The 23407-nt window shown below is 46.1% G+C and overlaps 1 protein-coding gene and 1 long non-coding RNA gene across 2 annotated transcripts; both read left to right on the top strand.

Moving 5' to 3' along the window:
- The first annotated feature begins 8921 nt into the window (after positions 1-8921).
- On the top strand, positions 8922-11559 carry LOC131910267 (uncharacterized). Its single transcript, XR_009379084.1, has 3 exons — positions 8922-9121; positions 10001-10188; positions 10840-11559. It is a non-coding gene; the product is annotated as an uncharacterized LOC131910267 (long non-coding RNA).
- Positions 11560-17236: 5677 nt separating this feature from the next.
- On the top strand, positions 17237-18519 carry Hnrnpa0 (heterogeneous nuclear ribonucleoprotein A0). The gene has a single exon (XM_059262241.1). The coding sequence runs from the start codon at positions 17581-17583 to the stop codon at positions 18481-18483; it is 903 nt and encodes a 300-aa protein (XP_059118224.1). The 5' UTR covers positions 17237-17580; the 3' UTR covers positions 18484-18519.
- Positions 18520-23407: the final 4888 nt, after the last annotated feature.

Consider the following 23407-nt stretch of genomic DNA (forward strand, 5'->3'; position numbering starts at 1 on the left):
GAGACTTGAACCTGGGTCCTCTGGAAGAGTAGCCAGCCATCTCTCCAATCCTTGTTTTTGTCTTTAAAGAGGAAAAATAGAGACTCGATTTGTTCTTCAGTGATATTTTTGTTTCCTAAATTATGTCTAAAATTTTTCCCAACAGAGGGTGATTTAGACGATGTGGAAGGATGGGGTGCAGGCAGAAGGACACAGGAACTGGGCAAGAGGACATAAGCTCACCTTTCTTCTAGGTTTCTTGTTTTTGGTTTTTGTTTTCGGTTTTGGTTTTTTTGAGACAGGGTTTCTTTGTGTAGCTTTGGAGCCTGTCCTGGAACTGGCTCTGTAAACCAGGCTGGCCTCGAACTCACAGAGATCCACCTGTCTCTGCCTCCCAAGTGCTGGGACTAAAGGCGTGCGCCCCCCCCCCCCCGTTCTAGTTTTAACTCCAGCATAGTGGGTTTTGTTTATTTGTTTGTTTGTTTTGTTTTCTTTGATGTCAATATGTGAATTCAATTTTTGGAAATTGAAGTGGCAAGAACAGTTTCTGCATTCCAAATGAATCCAACATGTGCCGTTCCTCTGAGGCAGAGATTGTGGAAGCTGGCCTTCTGGTTTTGACACGGGGTCTCTCTGTGTAGCCCTGGCTGTCCTGGAACCAGCTCTGTAGACCAGGCTGGCCTCAAACTCATCAATCGAATGCTTCTGCCTCCTGAGTGCTGGGATTAAAGGTGTGCACCACCATGCCTAGCTCTGGGCATTCTTTTCAATTCCATGAACCACCAACATGGTAGGAATTAGATGCCACTGGTCACTGAGCACATCTGTCCATGGACCCATTTAGAAAAAGTAATTTGAAAAAGCATTTGTTTTGGAAGGAGGGATTTCATAACCTAAAACTGTCCCCATTTTTCTTCTGTTTAAAAATATATCGAATCGGGTTGGGGATTTAGTTCAGTGGTAGAGCGCTTGCCTAGCAAGCGCAAGGCCCTGGGTTCAGTCCTCAGCTTTGAAAAAAAAAAAAAATCAAATCAGGGCTGGAGGGATCTCTCCCCATTTAAGAGCACTGGCTGCTCTCATATAGGATCCAGGTTCAGTTCCCAGCAACGCCATGATGGCTCATAACCATCTGTAAGTCCAGTTCCAGGGGCTATAACAACTTCTAACCTCTGCAGGCACCAGGCACATACACAGTGCATAGACACTCATTTGGGCAAAACAAATACACATAAGTTTTTAGAAAAGACTATAGTATTGAGAGAAAAATAGATTTTACATCTTAAAAAAATCAATGAACTATTTATAATTTTTATTTTATTTTATTTTTTTATTTTATTTTATTTTATTTTTTTTTAATGTATACAGCATGCATGCCTGCAGGCCAGAAGAGGGCACCAGATCTCGTTATAGATGGTTGTGAGCCACCATGTGGTTGCTGGGAATTGAACTCAGGACCTCTGGAAGAGCAGTCAGTGCTCTTAACCTCTGAGCCATCTCTCCAGCCCCCTAAATCTTTTTTTTTTTTTTTTTTAATGTATACAGCATGCATATTTATAATTTTTAAAAAAAGGAATCTTTAAGTGCCGAAGATATCAGAGGTTGTTGAATGAACAACAAATGATGGAAATAAACAAATTATTAGAAATGAACTTGATGTAATTTTAGTAATTGAAAGAAGAAATTCAGGGAATACAGCACAAGTGATGATAGCTTTAACTGTGTGTGAAAAGCCGGCTGACTGTGGATTGCTTTGTGTACACTGCTTCTTATTTGGATTGGATGATCATAATCAGCCTCCTTATGCTCTATTTGTACCATTTTAGAGTGAAGATAAATATAAATCGATACAGAGAATGTATCACAGAGAATGACTAGATGTAGGATTATTTTTAATAGAAAATTTGAATGTTGCAGTTGAATGAAAATAAGAACATGCTGGGTGGTGGTGGTGGCGCATGCCTTTAATCCCAGCAGAGGCAGGCAGATCTCTGAGATCGAGGCCAGCCTGGGCTACACAGAGAAACCCTGTCCCAAAAAAGAAAAAAAGAAAAAAAGAAAGGAAGGAGAGAGGGAAGGAAGAAATGAAAGAAAGAAAGAAAGAAAGAAAGAAAGAAAGGAAGGAAGGAAGGAAGGAAGGAAAAAAGAAAAGAAAAGGAAAGGAAATAAAATAAAATACGAGGCTATGGCTGCTCTTAGGTAAGGCTGAGAAGTGTTTTATTGTAGATATGAGGGGGAGAACAGAGGCATCTGGAAGAATCCAGGCTGAACATGGCCAGCAGAATTGACTGGACTATGAGCAGAGAGAGTGATGGGGATAGCAAGAGAGGAAGAGAAGAGAGAAGAGGAGGCCATGGGAACCAAGAGATCATGTAGCTAAAATGGCTGAGTTATCAGGAAGAGCAGCTAAAAGCGAAGCCCCGCCCCTGGGCTGTAGAGGTTTAGAGCAGGGGTGGGGTGGGAAGTGCAGGGAGGGCCTCAGGTACTCAGTGGGACTTGTCCCAGTCTTTGAGATCTGACAACAGTGACATTAATCCAACAGAACCTTGAGATAAAACTTAGCTGTGCTACTACAAATTTTGATTGAGTGCCAAAGGTATCAATGTTGTTGAATGAACAACAAATGAAATTAACAAATCATTAGAAATGGAAATGATTTTGATGTAATTTTTGTCATTGAAAGAATATCCAGTTATTAATAATGATCAATGAAAATGCTTTCTACACTGTTTCAGAAGCCAGAAGACAGTGTAGTTAGAATCCTGGACGGAAAGGAAACTGGATTTCCAGTAAGTTGGGCTGTCCACGGTTTGTGGGAGGTGGCCAGTGTCATCCCAGGGGCTTGTGCCTGGGGGAGCGGCAGGAGTGAGTCCATTCCACATCAGTTCATTGTTGCTCTTGGAATGTTGGCTATTTTCTTTTTTTTTTTTTTTTTTTTGTTTTTTGTTTTTTCGAGACAGGGTTTCTCTGTGTAGCTTTGCGCCTTTCCTGGGACTCACTTGGTAGCCCAGGCTGGCCTCGAACTCACAGAGATCCGCCTGGCTCTGCCTCCCGAGTGCTGGGATTAAAGGCGTGCGCCACCACCGCCCGGCCAATGTTGGCTATTTTCATGTTCTCCACTGCTCACTTTTAGTTGAACAAGATGCTTGTTTTTTTTTCCTTCTAATATTAATATACTGAAAGTGTGATAATAAATACCATTTAACTAAAAATGTTTAGACTGAATGGTCCAGAAAGCTTTGTATCTGTAAGGTCTGACTGTGACTGAGGAAACCTCTCCTGGTCAGCTCCATAGGCAGATCTTCCTTTCTGTTCAGCTTGTGTTCATTTATTTCTGTGATGCTGGGAGACAGAACCTCCCACATGATAGCAGGGTGCCAAGCCACCAAGCCTCCCCCAACCCCTCCACCCCGGCTCACTGTGTGCTTAGAAATGAGGAAGAACCAGATTCTTTAGGGATCCATTGGGTATGGTGAAGAGGACATCACTCTCGTCAGGTTGACAGGAAGTAGGTCAAGATTGGGTGTTTCTGTTGTCTGTCTCAGAAGATGAGGAAGATGAGCTTGGTGAGTCACTCTTGGCACCCCCAGTTATCCTACATGCTAAAGCTAGAAAATGGATGAGGTTAATGGGTAAGATTAAAAACTTTATTTTCCTATCTTTCTGACAGATGCCCCACAGAGATGAAATATTCAGCATAAAATTTGTTGGAAGAGATACTCAAAACAAATCCAAGTTTTCACTTACTTATTTATTTATTTATTTATTTATTTATTTATTTATTTATTTATTTATTTATTTTTGGTTTTTCGAGACAGGGTTTCTCTGTGTAGCTTTGGTGTCTGTCCTGGATCTCTCCCTGTAGACCAGGCTGGCCTTGAACTCACAGAGATCCACCTGGCTCTGCCTCCCAAGTGCTGGGACTAAAGGTGAGCGCCATCACCGCCTGGCAAATCCAAGTTTTTAGTGGATTATACAACAACACTATTAAAATGAAAGCAATTTTAGGATAATATAAATATGTAAATATAAATAAAAGCAATAGCATTCAAACCCAAAGTTAAATAATTTATATGATTTTAAGGGATATATGTAATCTATAATTCTTTAAAGAATTCACAGGTAGCTGGGCAGTGTTGGTGCATACCTTTAATCCCAGCACTCGGGAGGCAGAGGTAGGCAAATCTCTGAGTTCAAGGCCAGCCTGGGTTACAGAGCAAGTTCCCAGATGGCCAGGGCTGCACAGAGAAACCCTGTCTCAAAAAACCAACCCCTGACCCTCCCCCCCCAAAAAAAAAAAAATCACAGGTATGGGCTGGAGAGGTGGCTCAGCAGTTAGGCTCTTCCAGAGGACCTGGGCACCCACGCAGGGGTTCACAACCAGATATAACTCCAGTTCCAGGTGATTGGCACTCTCTTCTGTCAAAATGTGCAGCCCAAACCCCATACACATAAAATGAGTTAAGTCAATTAGAAACCAGAATTTACAGGTAAATCACTAAGTGTCATTACTTCAATCAACAGGCCCTGGGAAATCCACACAAGCTGTCTGGGCAGGTGCCAATGAACAAGAAGCCCTGGCTGTGGCCACTGTGGGAGCTCTTCTGTGAGTGCATGGTAGTGAGTTCCCCCAGAATGGTCTCACAGGCTTGGGGGCCTCAACAATAGAATTTTATTTTCTCTCCAGTTTGGAGACCAGAAGTCTGAGATCCAGCTCTCAGCATGGTTGGTGCCGCCCTCCTCACCCTCCCTGCTGTCTTCTCATGCCTTCCTTCCCACTGTCTCACCAGGATGAGCATGTAAATTCCAATGCCCTCTTCTTGCGTGGACACTAGCAGTACTGAAGTAGGCCCATCTGGATGGCCTTATTTTTACTTTATTTGCCTCTTTAAAGACTCTATTGCAAAATGGGGAGATGGCTCAGTCAGTAAAGTGCTTGCCTTGCAAGTACAAGGACCTGAGTTCGATCCCCAGAACCTGTGTGAAAAAGCCAGGTGGGGTTGTGTGTGCTTGTAATCCTGGTGTTTGGGAAGCAGAGACAAATGGATCCCAAGGGCCTGCTGGCCGTCCAGCCTAACCCACTTGGCAGGCTTCAGGCCAGTGAGAGGCCTGTCGAAAAAACTACCAGAACGTCCTCTGGACTGACTCCATGTGCAAATGCTCTATGTGGATGTGTGTGAGTGCACACACTCATACACACATGTAAAATAAGTAAATAAAGTGAAAAAGAAGAATGCAGAGAGGAAAGCAAAGAGAGTCAAATGCAAAGCCAGGCTGCATTTCAGGGGTCAAATGCCCCTTGCACCCCACGGCTTACGCTTCTTTCTCTTGCCTTGATTGAATTAAATCCTTGTTTTTCTCGGGCAGTCCCAGAATCTTCCCTGCTCATTCTACAACCCCGCTGCATTTGGTCAGCTTCCTCATCCTCCAGGCAAACCTTGCTGCAGCAGGGAGTCTAGCTCCCACCCTCTTCTCGAACCCACGTGAAGTTTTACAGAACTCAGATTCCTGATTGAGACTGTGCAGGACAACACCTGCTTCCAGAGGCATGTTGAGGGCTCTGTAAAGTCACCTTCCATGTGTGACAGTGCTGAGACACACAGGGTATACTCAGCCCCCAGAAGCTGTTACCATAGTAACCAGAACGAGGGTGTGGGGCTGAGGTAGGAGAAAAGCCCTTATGCTGTGACCTCATGAGGTCCTCCTTTCTCTGCGGATGTGGGCGTCTGTGACTTTCCCTCGGCTCATCCGGGAATCCCCCCCCTGCTGTTGTCCTCATCTCTTTGTCCATTTGGTCAGAGTTCTCATCTTATTATCTCAGTGTCCGCCCTTCAATCTGCTGTCTCTCTCTTCTGTCTCCCTCTGTCTTGCTTTTTTCTCTTTCTTCCCCTCTCTCAATCCCTCCCTTCCTCTCTCCTTCTCTTTTTCTTTCTATTGTTTTGTTTTCAGGTTTTTATTTTTTAATTTTTTGAACATTTATTAGGGGATGGGAGTTTGCACATGTCACAGCTTGAGGACAGCTTGGGGGAGCCAGTTCCTTCCTTCCATCTTGTGGGTCTAAGAATTGAACTATGGTTGTCAGGCTTGGAGGCAAGCATCTTTACTCACTGGGCCATCTTGCTGGGCCGTTTTCAGTTTTGTTTTTTTTTTTAATTAAAAAAATTATGTACATTGGTGTTTGCCTGCATGTATGTCTATGTGAGGCTATCAAATCCCCTGAGACTAGAGTTACAGGCAGGGGTGAGCGGCCATGTGGGTGCTGGGAATTGAACCTGGGGCCTGTGGAAGAACAGCCAGTGCTCTTAACTGCCAAGCCATCTCTCCAGTCCCTGTTTTCAGTTTTCAAGACGAGTTTCCCTGAGCCATCAGACCTCAACCCTGCACAAAGAACGACAGGCAACTGAGGATGTGGAGAGTGGGGGAAATAGTCTTCTCCGGGGAAGAGCACCCTGACTGCTTGTCTGTTTTCACATGGCCAGCCCTGAGAACAAACACATGACTGACGCCATACAGACTGAGCTGGCCATGCTTATCAATATATGTGCATACACACACGCTGCATGCACTAACAGTGAGTGAAAAAAGAGGTCATGAATTTGAAAGTGAGGAGCACATGGGAGTGTTTGGAGAGAGGAAAAGGACAGTAGAAATGATGTCATTATATTATCTAAAAAATAAAAGAAAAAATTAAAAATGGTTTCCTATAGCTGCTTTCATTTCCATGTGTTACCATGTACTTCCTGTGTGATTTCAGTCTCATATTTGGTGATTTCTTCCAATTTCTGGTAATCCCCAGCTGTGTGTTCACATTAAAGAACAAGGCACCAAAACAGAACAAAACAATTATTGGCTACTCAGGAGAGGAAGGTTGACTCTCCCCCCACCACAACCCCCCAACGTCTCCCTACAACAACTTCCTACTGTGTATGTTAGATCTCTTTTCTCTTGTACTAGCAATTTTCTCCAGAAGAATCCTTCAGTTTCGGGGAGGCCTGAAATGCATTCTGGTTGCAGAATTCTGCCAACTGAACAGGTCAGCATCTAGCGAGGTCAACAGTTGGTATTCAAAATTCTGCTTTCCCCGATCACCACTATGATGACTCCATATTTCATTATCAGATAAACTGGTCTTAGAGTTCGCTAGTTCAGCCTGTCTAGAGGACAGGATTTTTAAACATAGGTAATCTGTTACACCTGTGGATCAGGATGTGAGCTCTCAGCTGCTGCTCCAGCACCATGCCTGCCTGCTGCCATGTTCCTGTCTATGGTGGTCATCGACTCTAACCTTCTGAAACTATGAGCCCCAGTAAATGTTTTCTTTTATAAGTTGCTTTGGTCATGATGACTTTTCACAGCAATAGAAAAGTAACCAAGACAGGGAGTCAGGGATGGCAGTGTATGCCTTTAATCGTAGTACGAGGGAGGCAGAGGCAGGAGGATTTCAGAGTTTGGAGGCCAGCCTGGCCTACAGAGTGAGTTCCAGGACAGCCAGGGCTACACAGAGAAACCCTGTCTCAGGAAAAACAAAAACAACAAAAAAGTAACTAAGACAGGTAGGAAAAGGGTTCATTTCATTTTACAGCTTATAGTTCATCATGAAGGGAAATCAAGGCAGCAACTCAAGGCAGGAATCTGGAGGCAGGAACTGAAGCAGAGGCCATGAAGAAATGCTACTTACTGGCTTGCTCCCAATGGCCTTTTCATCTTGCTTTTTTATACCACCCAGGACTACTTGTTCAAGGGTAGCACTGCACACAGCTGCAGAGACCCTCCCACATCAATTATTAGTCAAGAAAATGCCTCCACAGACATGCTTACAGGCCAATCTGAGGAGGTGTTTCTCCATTGAAGTTCCCTTTCCCCCAGATGACTCCAGCTTTTGTCAAGCTGACAAAAAACCAACCAGCACAGACATTGTGTAGTAAAGTGTGTCCGATGGCCCAGCACCTCATGTATGTACCCATGAGTGTTATTAATTCAAACAAAGATCAACAAGTCAGAACAGCAATGAGGAGCAAAAGAGCGATTCTCACAAACATACCACAGACTGTGGAGACACATGAAGTCTTGTCTGTGGGTCTTCACTTCCAGATTGGCAGAGCCGCTGCACAGGGATACAGGTTTGAATAAGCTTATCCAGTCCCTGATGCGAGACTAAACAAGAGTTATATCAATATATGTATATATGATATGTATATGTGGAAACATATGTATATGGAAAACTCCTTCATTTGGTGGGCCACTGTGGTGATATTTTATCTGTGTACCCCAATAGAGTTTATCTGAGGATCAGAGGGAAAAGCCAGCCACTATAGTAAACATAGAGGCAGGCAATTGTAGCACATGCCTTTAATCCTATCACTCGGGAGGCAGAGATCCATCTGGATTTCTGTGAGTTCAAGGCCACACTGGGAACAGAACCAGGCGTACATACCTTTAATCCCATCACTAACCATAAAGGTCTGGAGGTCTGTACAGACAGACAGGAAGTGACAGAGCTAGGCAGGAAGAGGAAGTGGGTGGAGAGAGGAAACCAGATGGCAGAACAGAAAGGCAGACAGGCGTGAGTACACAGGAAGTAGGTCTCTTTGGCTGAGGATCTCCAAATGGTGAGAACATGGCTGGGTTCTTTCTGCTTTTCTGATCTCTTGATTTTGAATATCAACTGTTGACCTCACTAGATGCCAATATGTGGCTCCGGGTTTTTTATTAATAAGACCATTTAGCATTTCGTCTACAGACCACACTTATATGGTTGGGAAGTTTTGCTATTGATTCTCATGTCAGATTCAAGAGTCAAAACCCTAAGCTTGGGGTGGGAAATATTCAAAGTATTGAAGGACATCAGAATCCAGTGACGAGTGTTGCCTCTCTCCTGGCCCCTCTATGCTGAGTCCAGTTTGGGCCAGTTGTGTGACACCATTCCTCAGGAAAGGTACATGAGGTCATAATTGGGACTATAACCTGATAGGACCAGAATCTCTTTATAAGAGGAGAGATGTTGAGATCTCACCCTACACTGGCAAGAAAAGCGGCCATGTAATAATAACACAGGGCAAAGATGGCCTCCCACCAGCTCAGAAGAGGATTCACCAAAACCCACGTTTAGCACCATCTCCATCTCGCACTTCTAGCCTCCAAAACTGTGAGGAAGTTAATTGTTGTTTAAGACCCAGTGTGTGAGACTTAAAGCAGTGTATGAGCTGGGCAGTGGTGGCTCAAACCTTTAATCTCAGCACTTGGGAGGCAGAGGCAGGTGGATCTCTGAGTTTGAGGCTAGCCTGGTCTACAGAAGTGGATTTCAGGACAGCCAGGGCTACACAGAGAAACCCTGTCTTGAAAAACCAAAAGAAAAAAAAAAGCAGTGTGTGAGTCAGGGTTCTCTAGGATGCTGCTGAAAGGCCAGCAGTGCTGAAAGTCCCAGAGAAACTGGGAGATGTGGACTAAGTGAGCTACTGGGCCAGACACACAGACATAGACGGGAACTTCATGTGAAGACCAAAGCTCAATTCTTCATTTTACTTTTCTTTCTGTTGCGTGTTCTTCCTATTCTTTTTTGTTTTGTTCTTGGGCCCTGGTGTCCCCTTTTCTTCCCAGTTGTTCTCTTGCATGCCTTTCTGATCTGATTCTTTTATCTCTCCCCGACATTTCCCTTTACACCTCCCTTCTTTTCTTCTCTTCTCTATCTCTTACTTTTCTCTTATATCCCTTTTATACCTTCTAATACAAAGATTCCTATGGAAGGAAAGATTACCTCACAACTACCAGTTACACATTTTCCAAAAACAAATTAAAATCTTTACATAAGAAGAAATCGCGGGTTGGGGATTTAGCTCAGTGGTAGAGCGCTTGCCTAGCAAGCACAAGGCCCTGGGTTTGGTCCTCAGCTCCGGGGGGTGGGGGGGTGGGGTGGGGGGTGGGGGGGATCGCATTAAGGTCACAAGTTACATGTTTTCCTTAGAAGCCCACACATACTTCAGCGCTTTTCTTCACCCCAAAGCCATGATGCTTTTATTATTAACAGTTTCAGGCAGGCCAAGTGTATCTCTGCAGTTCCTTTGTACTGGCAGGCAGCTGTTTGTGGTCTCAGTGCAGCCGATTCCTGTCCTATTTTGACTCTACAAAACCTTCAACAAGTGGACAGTTCGCCATCTATTTTCTTTACACACAAGAGGGTCATTTAATTTCCTTTCACAACTTTGTTTTTTCAAGGTGAGTACCAGGGCCTGTGATTAATTCTGTTGTTACATGACCAAGGAACTCAGGCCTAGCCTTGGGAGTAGGGACGTAATTGTTCTCTTTAATGATCAGCCTGTTTTTTCACAAGCAGAATTCATGGGTCTATAATGCATGAAACTTCGTGTTCTTATTTTCCATCTTCTGCAAATCTCACATCTAACAAAGGGAAGGTGACTTTTAGCTTATTTTTGCCTTTTTTGTATTTCTTAGTGGAGCAATTGGCAGAATAACCCAAACCATTTCCCTAATCATCTTCACTGTCTTTACCACCTGAATCTTTTAGGCTGCCTCCAAAAGTCCAATTAAATCACAGATCCAAGTAATTATCATTGTTCTTATAAAAATTATCTTCATTATGACCCGCAAGTAAATTGCCCAGTGAGGAGTGGGGTTTTCCCAAGAAACAATCACACTATACTAGATACAGTGGGGTCCCTTCATATAGTACTCACACCATGATTGACACAACAGGAACAGGGCTGCAGCAAGCAGGAGCAAAGGACATTCTGGAGACAGTCCCCCCACCCCATCCCTACCCTGGGGCTTTACCTCTCAGGATTTAGCTTTGCTATTTGGTGAATTGAACTTCATGAGCTCCATTGCTGACTGCAGCTCCTCTGACAGGGCCACCAACACTTAGAGACTGAATCTACATATGTATAAAGAGGATTTACTGGAGTGGTCCACAGGCTGCGGTCCAGCTAGTCTACCAATGGCTGTCTACCAATGGAAGGACCAAGAATCCAGCAGTTGCTCAGTCTGTGAGGCTTGATGGAATCTCAAAAAAGCAGGCTCTAATGCCAGTGAGGGAACGGATTCACCAGCAAGAGCAAGAGCCAAGCAGACAAAGAGAGAAAGCTTCCTTCTTCCACATCTTTTATATAGGCTGCCAGGAGAAGGTGTGGCCCAGATTTAAAAAAAAAAACTAATAATTTTGGTCATTCTAATGGTCATGTAGATGCCTCTCATCAAACCTGTCATTCTCACTTCCCAGAAATCCAATTATAGTAAGTATTTTTCCATGTGCTTATTGGCCATTCTTCTATCATCCCATGTAAGTATTCTATCAAAGTCTTTGTCCATTTTTAAAGGTTTCATTTCTGCCTTCTCATTATCAAATTGTGAGAATTCTTTCCATATTCTCACCACAAAACTTTCATCATGCATGGGTTGCAAGTGGCTTCTCTACTTGATGACTTAGCCTCTGTGTTTTCTTGACAATGCCTTTTGAGGAGTACTGGGTTTGTATTTCATTCAAAAGATCTGGATTAAAAGTGGGTCTTCCTGTTTCAAATGATCTCCTCCCCTCATCCTTTACTCCTTAAAAACCCTACCATAACTGAGCTCGATGCTCTCCCTGATCCAACTGCTGTGTCAGAATGGATGGGAAGCCTAAGCTTAAGCTTACAATAAAGGCTCTTTGCCTTTGCATATGAACTTAGACTCCTGGTGATCTCTGGAGGACTCATGACGTGGGCCTCACACTAACCATTTGTGGGGCACCATTTTATTCTGGGGACACCATGCAACAACAGAGATGGCAGAAGCAAACTGTGCTGGGTGTGACATGAGCTTGGGGATTGGCTCTGACTCTGGGATAGAGGAGAGGGCTAGGGTGGACTTTGGCTTCTCCCACTCACAAGCAAGACACTGAGGTTGATACTCTGTATTTTGATTTTTCCTTTATGAGGTATGCAGATTCAAACAGTAAGTGTTTTCTCTGCTCAAGTGATATTTTGCACCTACAGTCATGCATCCCTAAGCCACAGGGATGTGTAACTTTCTAAGAAGTGTTCCATTAGGTGATTTCAGTGTGCAAACACCATAGAATTACTCACGCTAATTAACACTTGACAGCTCCAGTGTCACTAGGGGGTAAAACCTTATGGGACTTTTTATGTTGTTTATGCTAACGATTGATATAATCACCCTCAGATGCAGTTAGCTAGGCACATTAATGATATCAAACTGAAAATACCTTCCTTGGATTCTTAAAAATATTTAAAGCAAAGGGGTTCATAAAGATGTGAGCATGATTTATTCTACTTTCAGTCTACTGTATTTCTTTGGCTTAGCCCTTTAAGAAAGCAGGATGGTACGGATGACAGAACTTGGGCAACTTAATGTGGAGATAGCCTTCGTTTCTTCAACTGAAGCCTGGCATCCAATAAACCTGTCATGTGATGCCATCCCTGAGAAGACATCACACGCTGCACAGGGAACCAACAATAGACCAGATTAAGGATATCATCAAGGCCCAACTTAGTGGACCAATGAGTTTTATTGGGGCTACTTACAGAAGCAGATTTGCCTCAAAGACACCTGCATCAGCAAGTGGCCACCTCAGCATGCACAGCTTGGGGAAGCTCGGATCCTGGAGCTCACTGCACCTCAGCATGGCAGGGCTCGGGGAAGGTAGGATCCTGGAGCTCATTGTAGCACGAATCTTAAAAGGTCTTATTAATAAAAACAAACCCAGTGCCAGTTATTGGGGTGAATGCTATAAGATTAAAGAAGCAGAACAAGCCACAGACACCTCACCTCACCAATTCCTTAGCTGATTTTGTTTCCTCAAACTGGAAGCCTCTGAGTCCTCATCCCAATGGATCTCAGCTGAACTGTGCTGCTAAAAGCCTAAAAGCTTAACCAGGCGCTAGTTCCTGGTCCTCATGCCTTAAATACCTTTCTGCTTTCTGCCATCACTTCCTGGGATTAAAGGCGTGAGTCACCATGCCTGGCTGTTTCCAGTGTGATATCCCAAGTGATAGGATTAAAGGCGTGTGTGCCACCATTTTCTGGCTGAGTGTAGCTCGGGTCTGAGCTGGGGCTCACAAGGCCCCAGGCAAGTAGCTTTTTCTCAAATTTGTACCATGGACGTTGGACACCAAATGTAGATGAAATTCTAAATGGTCTTATTAAATAAGAAACAGAGGCAAATAAAGAGTTAAAAGCCCAGAGATCAGAGCAGTAGCCAAGAGCTAAGACCACCTTATATTACCACTCGCTGCTGTCCTTCCCCTGAGAGAGACCTTCCTGTGTCCTGTCTTTTTATTGCCTTTCTGTTCTGCCTTCTCATTGGTTCCTTGTCACTGACTGTCTATACAGACCTCCAGGTCACTATGGTTCATACTGAGATTAAAGGTTCGGGTCACCGCTTAGCTGTGTCCTTGACCACACAGAGACTCTGCCTGCCATGTGATCGGATTAAGGGCATGTGCCACCACTGCTGGACTTCTGCTAAATAGCTTGCTCTTAGCTCTGATCCCCAGGCAACTTTATTTATTAACATACAAATAAAATCACATTTCAGCACAAATGAAATCTCACCACAGCCATTGCACAGCTCGCAGGCAGCTCTGGAGACTTCTTCTAGGTGCTTCCATTGTTCCCAAAGTCTTCTCTCAGCAGCACTTACTGCTTACCCATCCCCGGGGGAGGTGGAGCCTGTGGATGGGGTGGATTTCAGGAACTTCCTGAAGTTATTGAGTTGTTTACTTTCTGAGTTTAAGGGGATTCCCTGAAGGGCAGAAAAGTTCACCTGTGTTGTAAGGCCTTCCCTCAAAGGTGGAAGGCTTTATCTCAGAGGAAATTGCTACCCAACAGAACCTTCCACAATCCTTGGAAAGATTCAGAAAGAGAAGTATAAGGCAGTGGTTCTCAACCTTCCTAATGCTGTGACCCTTTAATACAATTCATATTGTGGTGATCCCTAACCATAAAATTATTTTTGTTGTTACTTCATAGCTGTGATTTTGCTAGTTATGAATTATAATGTAAATGTCTGTGTTTTCTGATGGTCTGAGGCAACCCCAAAGGGGTTATGACGCACAAGTTGAGAACCACTGGTCTAAGGCATTAAGATTCCAGTGGACATCTGCAAGACACAAGTAGAGACCAGGGAATCATCTTGTATCAGTTAGGATTCCAGTGTTAGACAATCTGGTCAATATGACAGCTCCCAATGCCCTGGGCAGTCCCTAACATTGAAGGTGCCCTGCTTTAGCTGTCAAGCGCTGGCTGACTTGCTTGCAAAGACCAGCCTTCTAACTGCTCGGGTGTCGCTGCTGCTGCTGTTGCTGCTGCTGCTGCTGCTGCTGCTGCTGCTGCTGCTTTCATCCTGTTAGCAGGTCAGCTGCACCACTAAACCTCCCTAAAAGATCACTAGAGAGAAACTTTACTGGGGCTAATGTGGCAACACCAGGGAAGGCGACACATGGGAGTGTTTCAGCTGACTCACCACGTGAGCCTGAGCATCCTGCTTACATCAGCCTCTCTAGACCACAGTGGGAAGTGGTGCCTTTCTGGTCTAGGAGGAAATAGTTGCAGGTCTTCTAGAGTTTACTGAGGCCCATACATAGTAAAGAGTCTGGTATAATAGTCTCTAAGGCTCAGGGAACACTGGGGTGGGGACCTAAGGGCCAGAAGATAGAAAGGACAGTGAAATGACGGTTCTAGTCTGGACACAGCCATTGCAATCACAACTGACAGCAGCTGTGGATGCCTGTAAGGTCTGCACAAGGATAGACCCATCAACACCCAGGCTTGGATGGCGTAGGGGCTCACGGGTTCCTACTCTCACTTTTGACCTATTTGCCACCGACAGATTCAAGAAGACAGGGCTGTTGCCTTTGTGTACCGACTGGTGACCCCACTAGGCTCCAGTGGATAGTTCCAATCCAATAGTCAAAAGACTGACCTGGCCAGCCGGGCGGTGGTGGCACACGCCTTTAATCCCAGCACTCGGGAGGCAGAGCCAGGCAGATCTCTGTGAATTCAAGGCCAGCCTGGGCTACAGAGTTAGTTCCAAGACAAGCCATAAAAACCCTGTCTTGAAAAATCAGAAAAAAAAAAAAAGGTGAATAATAAGGAAGAGATGGTTGGCAGGGATAAGAGAGAAATGATAAGGAGAGAGAGTAATCAGAAATTGTTAAAAAACAAAATCAGCCGGGCGATGGTGGTGCACGCCTTTAATCCCAGCACTCGGGAGGCAGAGCCAGGCGGATCTCTGTGAGTTCAAGGCCAGCCTGGGCTACCAAGTGAGTTCCAGGACAGGTGCTAAGCTACACAGAGAAACCCTGTCTCGAAAAACAAAAAACAAACAAACAAAAAAACCCCAAATCAATAAAAAATAAAGACTTGGGGCTGGAAAGATGACTCAGAGGTTAAGAGTACTGGCTGCTTTTGCAGAGGCCATGGGTTTGATTCCCAGCACCCACGTGGCACATCCTGTAACTCTAGTTACAGGAATTTGACACCAAAATAGCTCCCTCCCTTGAATTTCCTACTTCTGTTACACGGATTCCCCCATTTGTATAAACCCATTTCTGTTACACGGATCCCCCCATTTGTATAAACCCTGGCATGCAATTTTTGGGCACTAATATCTTTAAAACATTACTTTTAAAAAATTACATGTAGGTGTGTGTGTCTACCTGAGGGGACGTGCACAAGAGTGCCTGTGCCTGCGGAGACCAGACCCCTGACCTGGGCGCTAGGAACTGAGCAGAACTCTGGTCCTCTGGAAGCCAAGTGTTCCTAATCACCGAGCCATCTCTTCAGCCTCCTGGTTCTATCATCTTAAAATGGAAAAATCAAAACTAAACAAAACACAACACATTTTCCTTGTTTTAGAAATTGAGATCTTGGGGGCTGGAAAGATGGCTCAGTGGTTGAGAGCAGTGACTGCTCTTCCAGAGGACCCGGGTTCAATTCCCAGCACCCACGTGGCAGCTCACAACTGTCTATGACTCCAGTTCCAGGCCTTCTGACACTCTCACAGACATACATGCAGGTGAAACACCAATGAACATAAAATAAAAGTAAATTATTTAAAAAAAAAAAAAAAGAAATTGAGATCTTGTCTGTGGACACCAAGCACTTAAGTGACAGTTGTTTATCTAGTTACACGGGTAATGTGCTAGAAGGAAGCAAAATGACAGTGCCTCCCTCTTTATGAAGCTGGCAGCCCAGTGCAGAGGCAGGCAGTAAACTGCTGCAGGGCACCAGGGTACAGCGAAATAGGGAAGAGGAAAGTGAGGGGGAGCGCTGGAGACACAGCTCGGGAAAAGCCTGGGTTCTAGTGAAGTTGGGTTTAATTCCCCAACAGGGGTAGCGGTGAGGATGCAGTAAAAATGTTAAACTTCTTCACAGAACATGCTAGTAATCTAGCACTTGGGAGGCTAATGTCCCGCGAGTTCGAGGCCAGCAGGGCCTGGATAATGCCCGTCTCAAACACTTAAGCTAGCAGCGCGTACATGGGGCAGATCAAACGTACAGGCACTGGCCGGCCTGCACGGAACATGGCTGCAGGGGCTCTAGAGGCCACCACGGGCCGGGGCTCGGGCCTTGTCCGGGTCACCCGGTCTGAAGGGCTTTTGGCGTTCTGTTACTTCACACGAGCTCGCTCTGGCATAAGTCACACTAGTTTAATCGAGCGGCCAGCCCACCCTAAACTGCCAATAACCGCCTTCCCGTCGGGCCGTGGCCCTCCATCTTTGTGTCGCCCGCGGGGAGCGGACGCCAGGTGCGGGCCGGTCCCAACAGTCAAGTTTTCAAAAAGCCCGCGCGGAGGCCCCGGGCAGATCCGTTGGGAACGGCCAGGAGTCCCGCGAGGGCGCGCGAGGACGAGGCGTGCGGGCGACAGCCGGCTCCGCACAGGAGGCGCCGGGCCAGCGCGTAAGAGGAGCGCGCCCGTGCCGCGGCCGCGGCCAACGGAAGTGGGTTCGAGAGCCTGGCAGTGATTGGCTGGCCGCATACGTCCCTCAAGGGGCTGGCGCCAGCGCCACTGCGGAGCTGGGCCGGGGGATCCGGCGAGGGGAGGGCGGGCGGGCTGCGGGAACAGCCGCGCGTCTGATAGGAAACGCTCGGCGGATGCGCGCGGAGCGCTCTGGGGGCCCTTCTCCGGGGCACGGCGGAAGCGCGCCGAGGGCGAGCGCGGGGGCGGAAGGGCGGGCGGACGCCGGGCAGCCCGAGGCCCCGACGAGACCGCGGAGGGCGGGGAGGCCGCGGCCTAGAGCGGCGCTGCGGCGCGGTGGGCGGGACTAAGGCGGGCGTGGAGGCGATTGGCCGGCGGCCCGACGCCGCTCGTGACGCACCGCGCGGGGAGGGTGCGCGCGCCTTCAGCGGCCTCTTTGTGTGGTGCCCTGATAGGGGAGCGGAGGTGGCGGCCGCGGCTGCCCTGGTGGGGTTCCAGCGTCCTCGGCTCGCCCTCGGGCCGGCAGCGCGCCCCTTCCCGCCCCCTCCCGCCCCTTCCCCGCCGGCGGCGGCGGCGGCCGGGCCCGGGCTCCGGCGAGGCCTCGGCGACCGCTAACGGCGACGGCGACGCGGCGGAGCGCGCAGGGCGGGGGCAGGGCCCGGGTGGCCGACATGGAGAACTCGCAGCTCTGTAAGCTGTTCATCGGCGGCCTGAACGTGCAGACGAGCGAGTCGGGGCTGCGCGGCCACTTCGAGGCCTTCGGGACGCTGACGGACTGCGTGGTGGTGGTGAACCCCCAGACGAAGCGCTCCCGCTGCTTCGGCTTCGTGACCTACTCGAACGTGGAGGAGGCGGACGCCGCCATGGCCGCGTCGCCGCACGCGGTGGACGGCAACACGGTGGAGCTGAAGCGCGCCGTGTCGCGGGAGGATTCGGCGCGGCCGGGCGCGCACGCCAAGGTGAAGAAGCTGTTCGTGGGCGGCCTCAAGGGCGACGTGGCGGAGGGCGACCTCATCGAGCACTTCTCGCAGTTCGGCGCGGTGGAGAAGGCGGAGATCATCGCCGACAAGCAGTCGGGCAAGAAGCGCGGCTTCGGCTTCGTCTACTTCCAGAGCCACGACGCGGCCGACAAGGCGGCGGTGGTCAAGTTCCACCCGATCCAGGGCCACCGCGTGGAGGTGAAGAAGGCGGTGCCCAAGGAGGATATCCACGCGGGCGGCGGGGGCGCGCGGGCGGCTCGGGGCGGGCGCGGCGGCGGCCGGGGCCGCGGCGGAGGCGGCGGCCGCGACCAGAACGGGCTGGCCAAGGGCGGCGGCGGCGGCGGCTACAACAGCTACGGCGGTTACGGGGGCTACGGCGCCTACGGGGGCGGCGGCGGCGGCGGCTCGTACGGCGGCAGCGACTACGGCAACGGCTTCGGCGGCTTCGGCAGCTACAGCCAGCACCAGTCCTCGTACGGGCCGATGAAGAGCGGCGGCGGCGGCGGCGGCGGCGGCAGCTGGGGCGGCCGCAGCAACAGTGGACCGTACAGAGGCGGCTACGGCGGCGGCGGCTACGGCGGAGGCTCGTTCTAGAAGCCGGGTTCCGGATGCCAGGCGGCGGCGGCGGCGGCGGCGGCGGCGCTTCTCCCCTCCGCGCCCGCCCCAGGTGCCCTCGGGGGAGCCGCTTACCCTGCGGGGGGCAGACCCCCCATTTGCCTGCCTGTCTCCCTCTGAAGGTGGACTCGGCCCCCCACACACATTTTTGTGTTACAGTCATTGATGGACTCTATTTTTTTATTATTACTTGGACCTTGGTCGTTTTTATACTAGCAAAATGTCTTGTTTTAATTTGTGTTTTTTTGGGGGGGTGGGTGGGAGGGAGTGAACTTGCTGATTCTGTAGCAAAACCTGGGTGGGGGTTGGGCGGGGGGTAGTTTACTTTGTTGTAAGGACTTGATACCTGGCTACAGCGTTTTCTATGAAACCTACTTGGATCCCATGCCTGAAATTTGGAAGCATATGTACAAAAATCATTTTTACGTTTTATTTTTAATAAATCATTGTGTTTGACCGTACATGTCTAACATTTTTTTTTCTAGGATCCACTCCTTACCGTTTTAAAGGATATTTTTGTTAGTTTTTGATGTACTTTGAGAAACTTAAAAAAAAGAGGTCTTGTGGGTTATTTTTTTCCCTTCCTGTTGCCCAGCTAGTGATGTGTTGAATTTACCCCTTACAGTCAAACTTTTGAAGTGGTGGATGTGGCTGTTGAAGGTTTCTGTGCATCCATCTCCTTGTAATGAGCGAGTAAGCTTATCATCTTGACATGGTTGGTCACTTCTTTCTATGAGAATTTACTTCAGAATATGTACTGTGTAGTTTTAAGAGAAATAGTTTGTGTTTAAGCATGTGTTCTCATTCATATAAAACTGTTGAAAACTTTTTTAGATGACCTAGTTTCATCCTTATTGGTTTGTCTGTAATGAATGGTTACAAATAAGGGTTATGTTTACCCTAACACTAAGTGATTTTTTTTTTTAATTTTTATTTTTTGTATTTTCAGAGCAGGTTTAAAAACGTTTCTTTTCCTAAATCTGAACTTTGTCCTTTGAAGTCCAACCCATGTAGCACCATCTACTGGTAGAGTGGCCGTATAGCTGCAAGACAGTTGGTTAAAAAAGTAATTTGTTCAGGACAATTTCATCAGATTTAGCAGTTTGCCATCAGAAATCTGTGCAGACTTGAAAGTTCCACATTTACTTGTAACTGAGATGGGCTTCACAGGAATGTAGTTAACAGCCCTTATCAGTCTTTTTCTACATGAGATTTGAAAATGTAAACTGCTATGCATAGCTTGGGCAGTAGCCCCAAACTGCTCTGATAGCTACTGAAGCAGCTATGTGTGCTGGGGTTTTAGGTGCAAGTTGTAAAACAAAATATATGTATTCTGCTTGGTTAACGTGTATTTGTAGCCCTTCATGCAATAGAATTCAAGTTGTTGTTTATAAAAACAAAAAACAAAAAAAACCTGATAATAGGAGAAAAAATTGCCTTCCTGGATAGAAACATAGAATAGCAACGTTTATGGATATCACAAATAAAGAATTCAATTCTTTACATGATTGAGTGAGAGTATGTATAATCCGGTGGGTGGTTCAGAGTACCAGTTAACTTACTGGGTTTAATGGTATGGTAAAATTTTTTGACTCGGATTTTGAAAGCCCAAAGCCTTATGGTAATATTTTAATGTTGAAACCCCTACATTTTAACTAGTCCTTATATAATTTCTAAGATCCGATTCTTGCCCGAATAGTGTAATTACCAAGGCTCTTAAAGAGGTCAAAAAGGACTTGGAGGTTAGGCTAGTTAGTTTGCTCAGGTACTTTCATGAACGATGGTTGATGCTTGGTTCAAATATTTAGCACCTCTAACAGGTAAGTGTCCCACATGAAAGTGAAAATTGGATGGAAATTGAATTCTTTGCTCGCTTAGCTATACTGCCCTTAAGTTTCTGCTTGAGCTTTGACTCACAAGACTACTTGAAGATTTTTTAATGCAGTTTTTTTGGGGGGTGCCTCGAGGAGACAGGAAATGATTTAGAGCTATCGTTACGTGCTACCTCTGATGTTTGCTTATTTTTGGTGAAAAGATTGAGTTAGCTGGTAGGAATTAGAGAAGATTGTCAAACATGAGGTCATTTTTTTTTTTAACTTTGAAAATGGTGACTTTAGAAAAATTTATAAAAATTTCCTGTTTGACCCCACAGTTCATGGTGCATACTCAAACAACCCAGTGTCATCTGTGTTCACCTTAGAAATCTCTAGTTGAATAGTAGGACAGGAAATAGAGTTCCTGTGTTCCCCTGGCCAGCATGGGGAGCTTTTTAAATGGGTGGACAGCTGTTTGGTGTCTTGATTTATCTGTGAGAGTCTGAACAGAGGACTTCAAGCTTAGTTGGCAGGGGGTGGAGATGGTTTTTCATACTTGAATATAATCTGATTTTCTTTTTTTTAAGATTTTATTATGTATACAGTCTTCTGCCTGCATGTATCCCTGCAGGCCCAAAGAGGGAACCAGATCTCATTACAGATGGTTTTCTGCCACTGTGTGGTTGCTGGGAATTGAACTCAGGACCTTTGGAAGAACAGCCAGTGCTCTTAACCTCTGAGCCAGCTCTCCAGCCCTATAACTTGATTTTCAAGATGAAGTTGCCCCAATGTGAAGATCCTTGTATTTCAAATACTTTTTTGAGTGTAAATTCTAAAGTAGTCATTAGTTAAAAGATAGTTTGGAAGATCTTTACATTCATTTTGTGTGAGTGTATGTGTATAAGCCTATGCCTTTCACACAGCAACCTGTGGAGGTCAGGATTTATGCAAGTCTGCCCTGCCGTCTGGGTCCTGGGGATCAAACTCCTGGCTGCAAGTGCCTTTCCCAGCTGAGCCATCTTGATGGGTCTGGGAGATCTTGAAATAAGATGGCAATAGCTTAGAATCTTATTTTTTTTAAGGTCTATTTTTTAAAAAAGGCTGTATGTGTGTGTGGGTTTGTGAGTGCAGGTTCCTGCAGAGTCCAGAAGAAGGTATTGAATCTGTTAGAGTTAGATTACAGGTGATTGTGAGTTGCTAGATGCGGGGTCCTCTTAAAAAGCTGAGCCATCCCCAGACCCCAGAATTTCAAATCTTTAAAGCTTAAAAGTGATTTAGGTTCACAAAATGCTCTCGAGTCTGAATGTATTCATGGTTATACCCTAATATGGAATCTTGTCTTAGGAAAGCTATTAAAGCATGAAGGGTGACTGAGAATTTGAAATTTAGGACTCCTTGCCTCAAGACCACAAGTGAGGGTCAGTTGATTTGTAGACTTGTTTGTTCACACTCTTAAATTGGATCACTTGCATTTCAGGTTGTTTTCTGCGTCTGGTAATGAAAATGTAAAGTGTGCTCTGAGGTGTGGGTTGGTTTGCTCATCACCTGCCTTTAGCTAGTGTATGGGTGCTACCTGTGGAACATTGACACTTGAAAGTTTCTTCCACTTAAGTCAGTGTGAAGGGAAGAACCCTGTCAGCCTTATTTTGGCCTCATTCCCCTCTCTCCCCCGTCTAGATGGCTTGAAACTAGCTAATGTAGACCTGGCTGTCCTTGAATTTTTAGGAGCCTGCCCACCTAGTGCTAGGATTGTGGACATGCTCTTTCGCGTTTTTGGAAGGACTGGCCAAGCCTATGGAACTAAGTGGGACATTTTTTCCCCTCAGTGTTCTATTGCAGACATGCTTGAGTCACACTTTTCCTGCTCTCTTAAAAATGAAACTTTTTTTTTCCCCAATAAGAAGTTCCTTGAAGCCGAGCGGTGGTGGCGCACGCCTTTAATCCCAGCACTCGGGAGGCAGAGCCAGGCGGATCTCTGTGAGTTCGAGGCCAGCCTGGACTACCAAGTGAGTTCCAGGAAAGGTGCAAAGCTACACAGAGAAACCCTGTCTCGGAAAAAAAAAAAAAAAAAAAAAAAGTTCCTTGAGAGCCTAAGAAGTAGGTAAGTGCTTGTGTGTGTTGTTGATTTCTGTCCTCAGTCATTCCATGAAGAGATCCCGTTATCGTCATCTGCCTGCTGGCTACAGGTTCTTAAGCAGTTTGCCTAATATGAAGGATTGAAAATGGGAGATAGGAATCTTGCAGCTTTAAAATAAAATTATTTTTTTTGGTGGGGACAGGCTCTCACTTTATGTAGTCCTAGCTGGCCTCAAACTCAGAGATCCACCTGCCTCTGCCTTCTGAGTGCTAGACTGCTCAGCTGCTCTTCTGAAGGGATTACACAGTGAGGTCAGAGATTATAGCAAGCATTACTCTGTGTTTTATCCTACTTAAAATTGAGGGCACAGTTTTCCAGTTGTACGTTAATAGATGTTAGTAGCAGCATTTGCTTTTGCTTGAATACTTTTATCATGAATGAAGCTTTCTCTAGAAGTTGGGGAAAATAACAAATTGGGAAGTGCTGGGTGAGGTTTGCTCTGGGTCAGAGGTGCATATCACTAAAAATGTGAATTTCTAGATTGAGATACAACTTCAGTTTGCTATTTAACCTGGTAAGTCAGCTGATTTCTTAGACTATGCAATTGTTTAGATACCTTATGATTTAATACGGTTTTCAAATTGTTCTTGGTAATTATTAACAGTTTGAGAGAAACCTTGAGATTCGTTCTTATGATACCTTCAACAAAAAAATTGAGTACTAAGCTGATAGGGGCCAGCCTTTTAAGGTATCCACAGTTTTGTCTGGATGATAATTTAAACAATTATGACAGTACCAGCATTTGAGTTGGACCTATAAGCAGTTGTGACTGTGTTACAAGAAAATGTGACAGGTGTTGGAACTAGTTTTAACATTTGGATTAGGAAGTCAAGCCACAAAGGACATTCCCACTGCTTAGCTGAAATGCAAAGCGTAGTGTATTGGGTTCCTTATGCCATTATCTCAGTTGACTGTGAGGCCACAAAGACCTTTAAGAAAACAGCCATTTAAA

The sequence above is a fragment of the Peromyscus eremicus genome, chromosome 5, assembly GCF_949786415.1.
Source record: "Peromyscus eremicus chromosome 5, PerEre_H2_v1, whole genome shotgun sequence".
Lineage (NCBI taxonomy): Eukaryota > Metazoa > Chordata > Mammalia > Rodentia > Cricetidae > Peromyscus > Peromyscus eremicus.

Coding starts and splice junctions, on each gene's coding strand:
- Hnrnpa0 (XM_059262241.1), top strand. CDS start 17,581: ATGGAGAACTCGCAGCTCTGTAAGCTGTTCATCGGCGGCCTGAACGTG.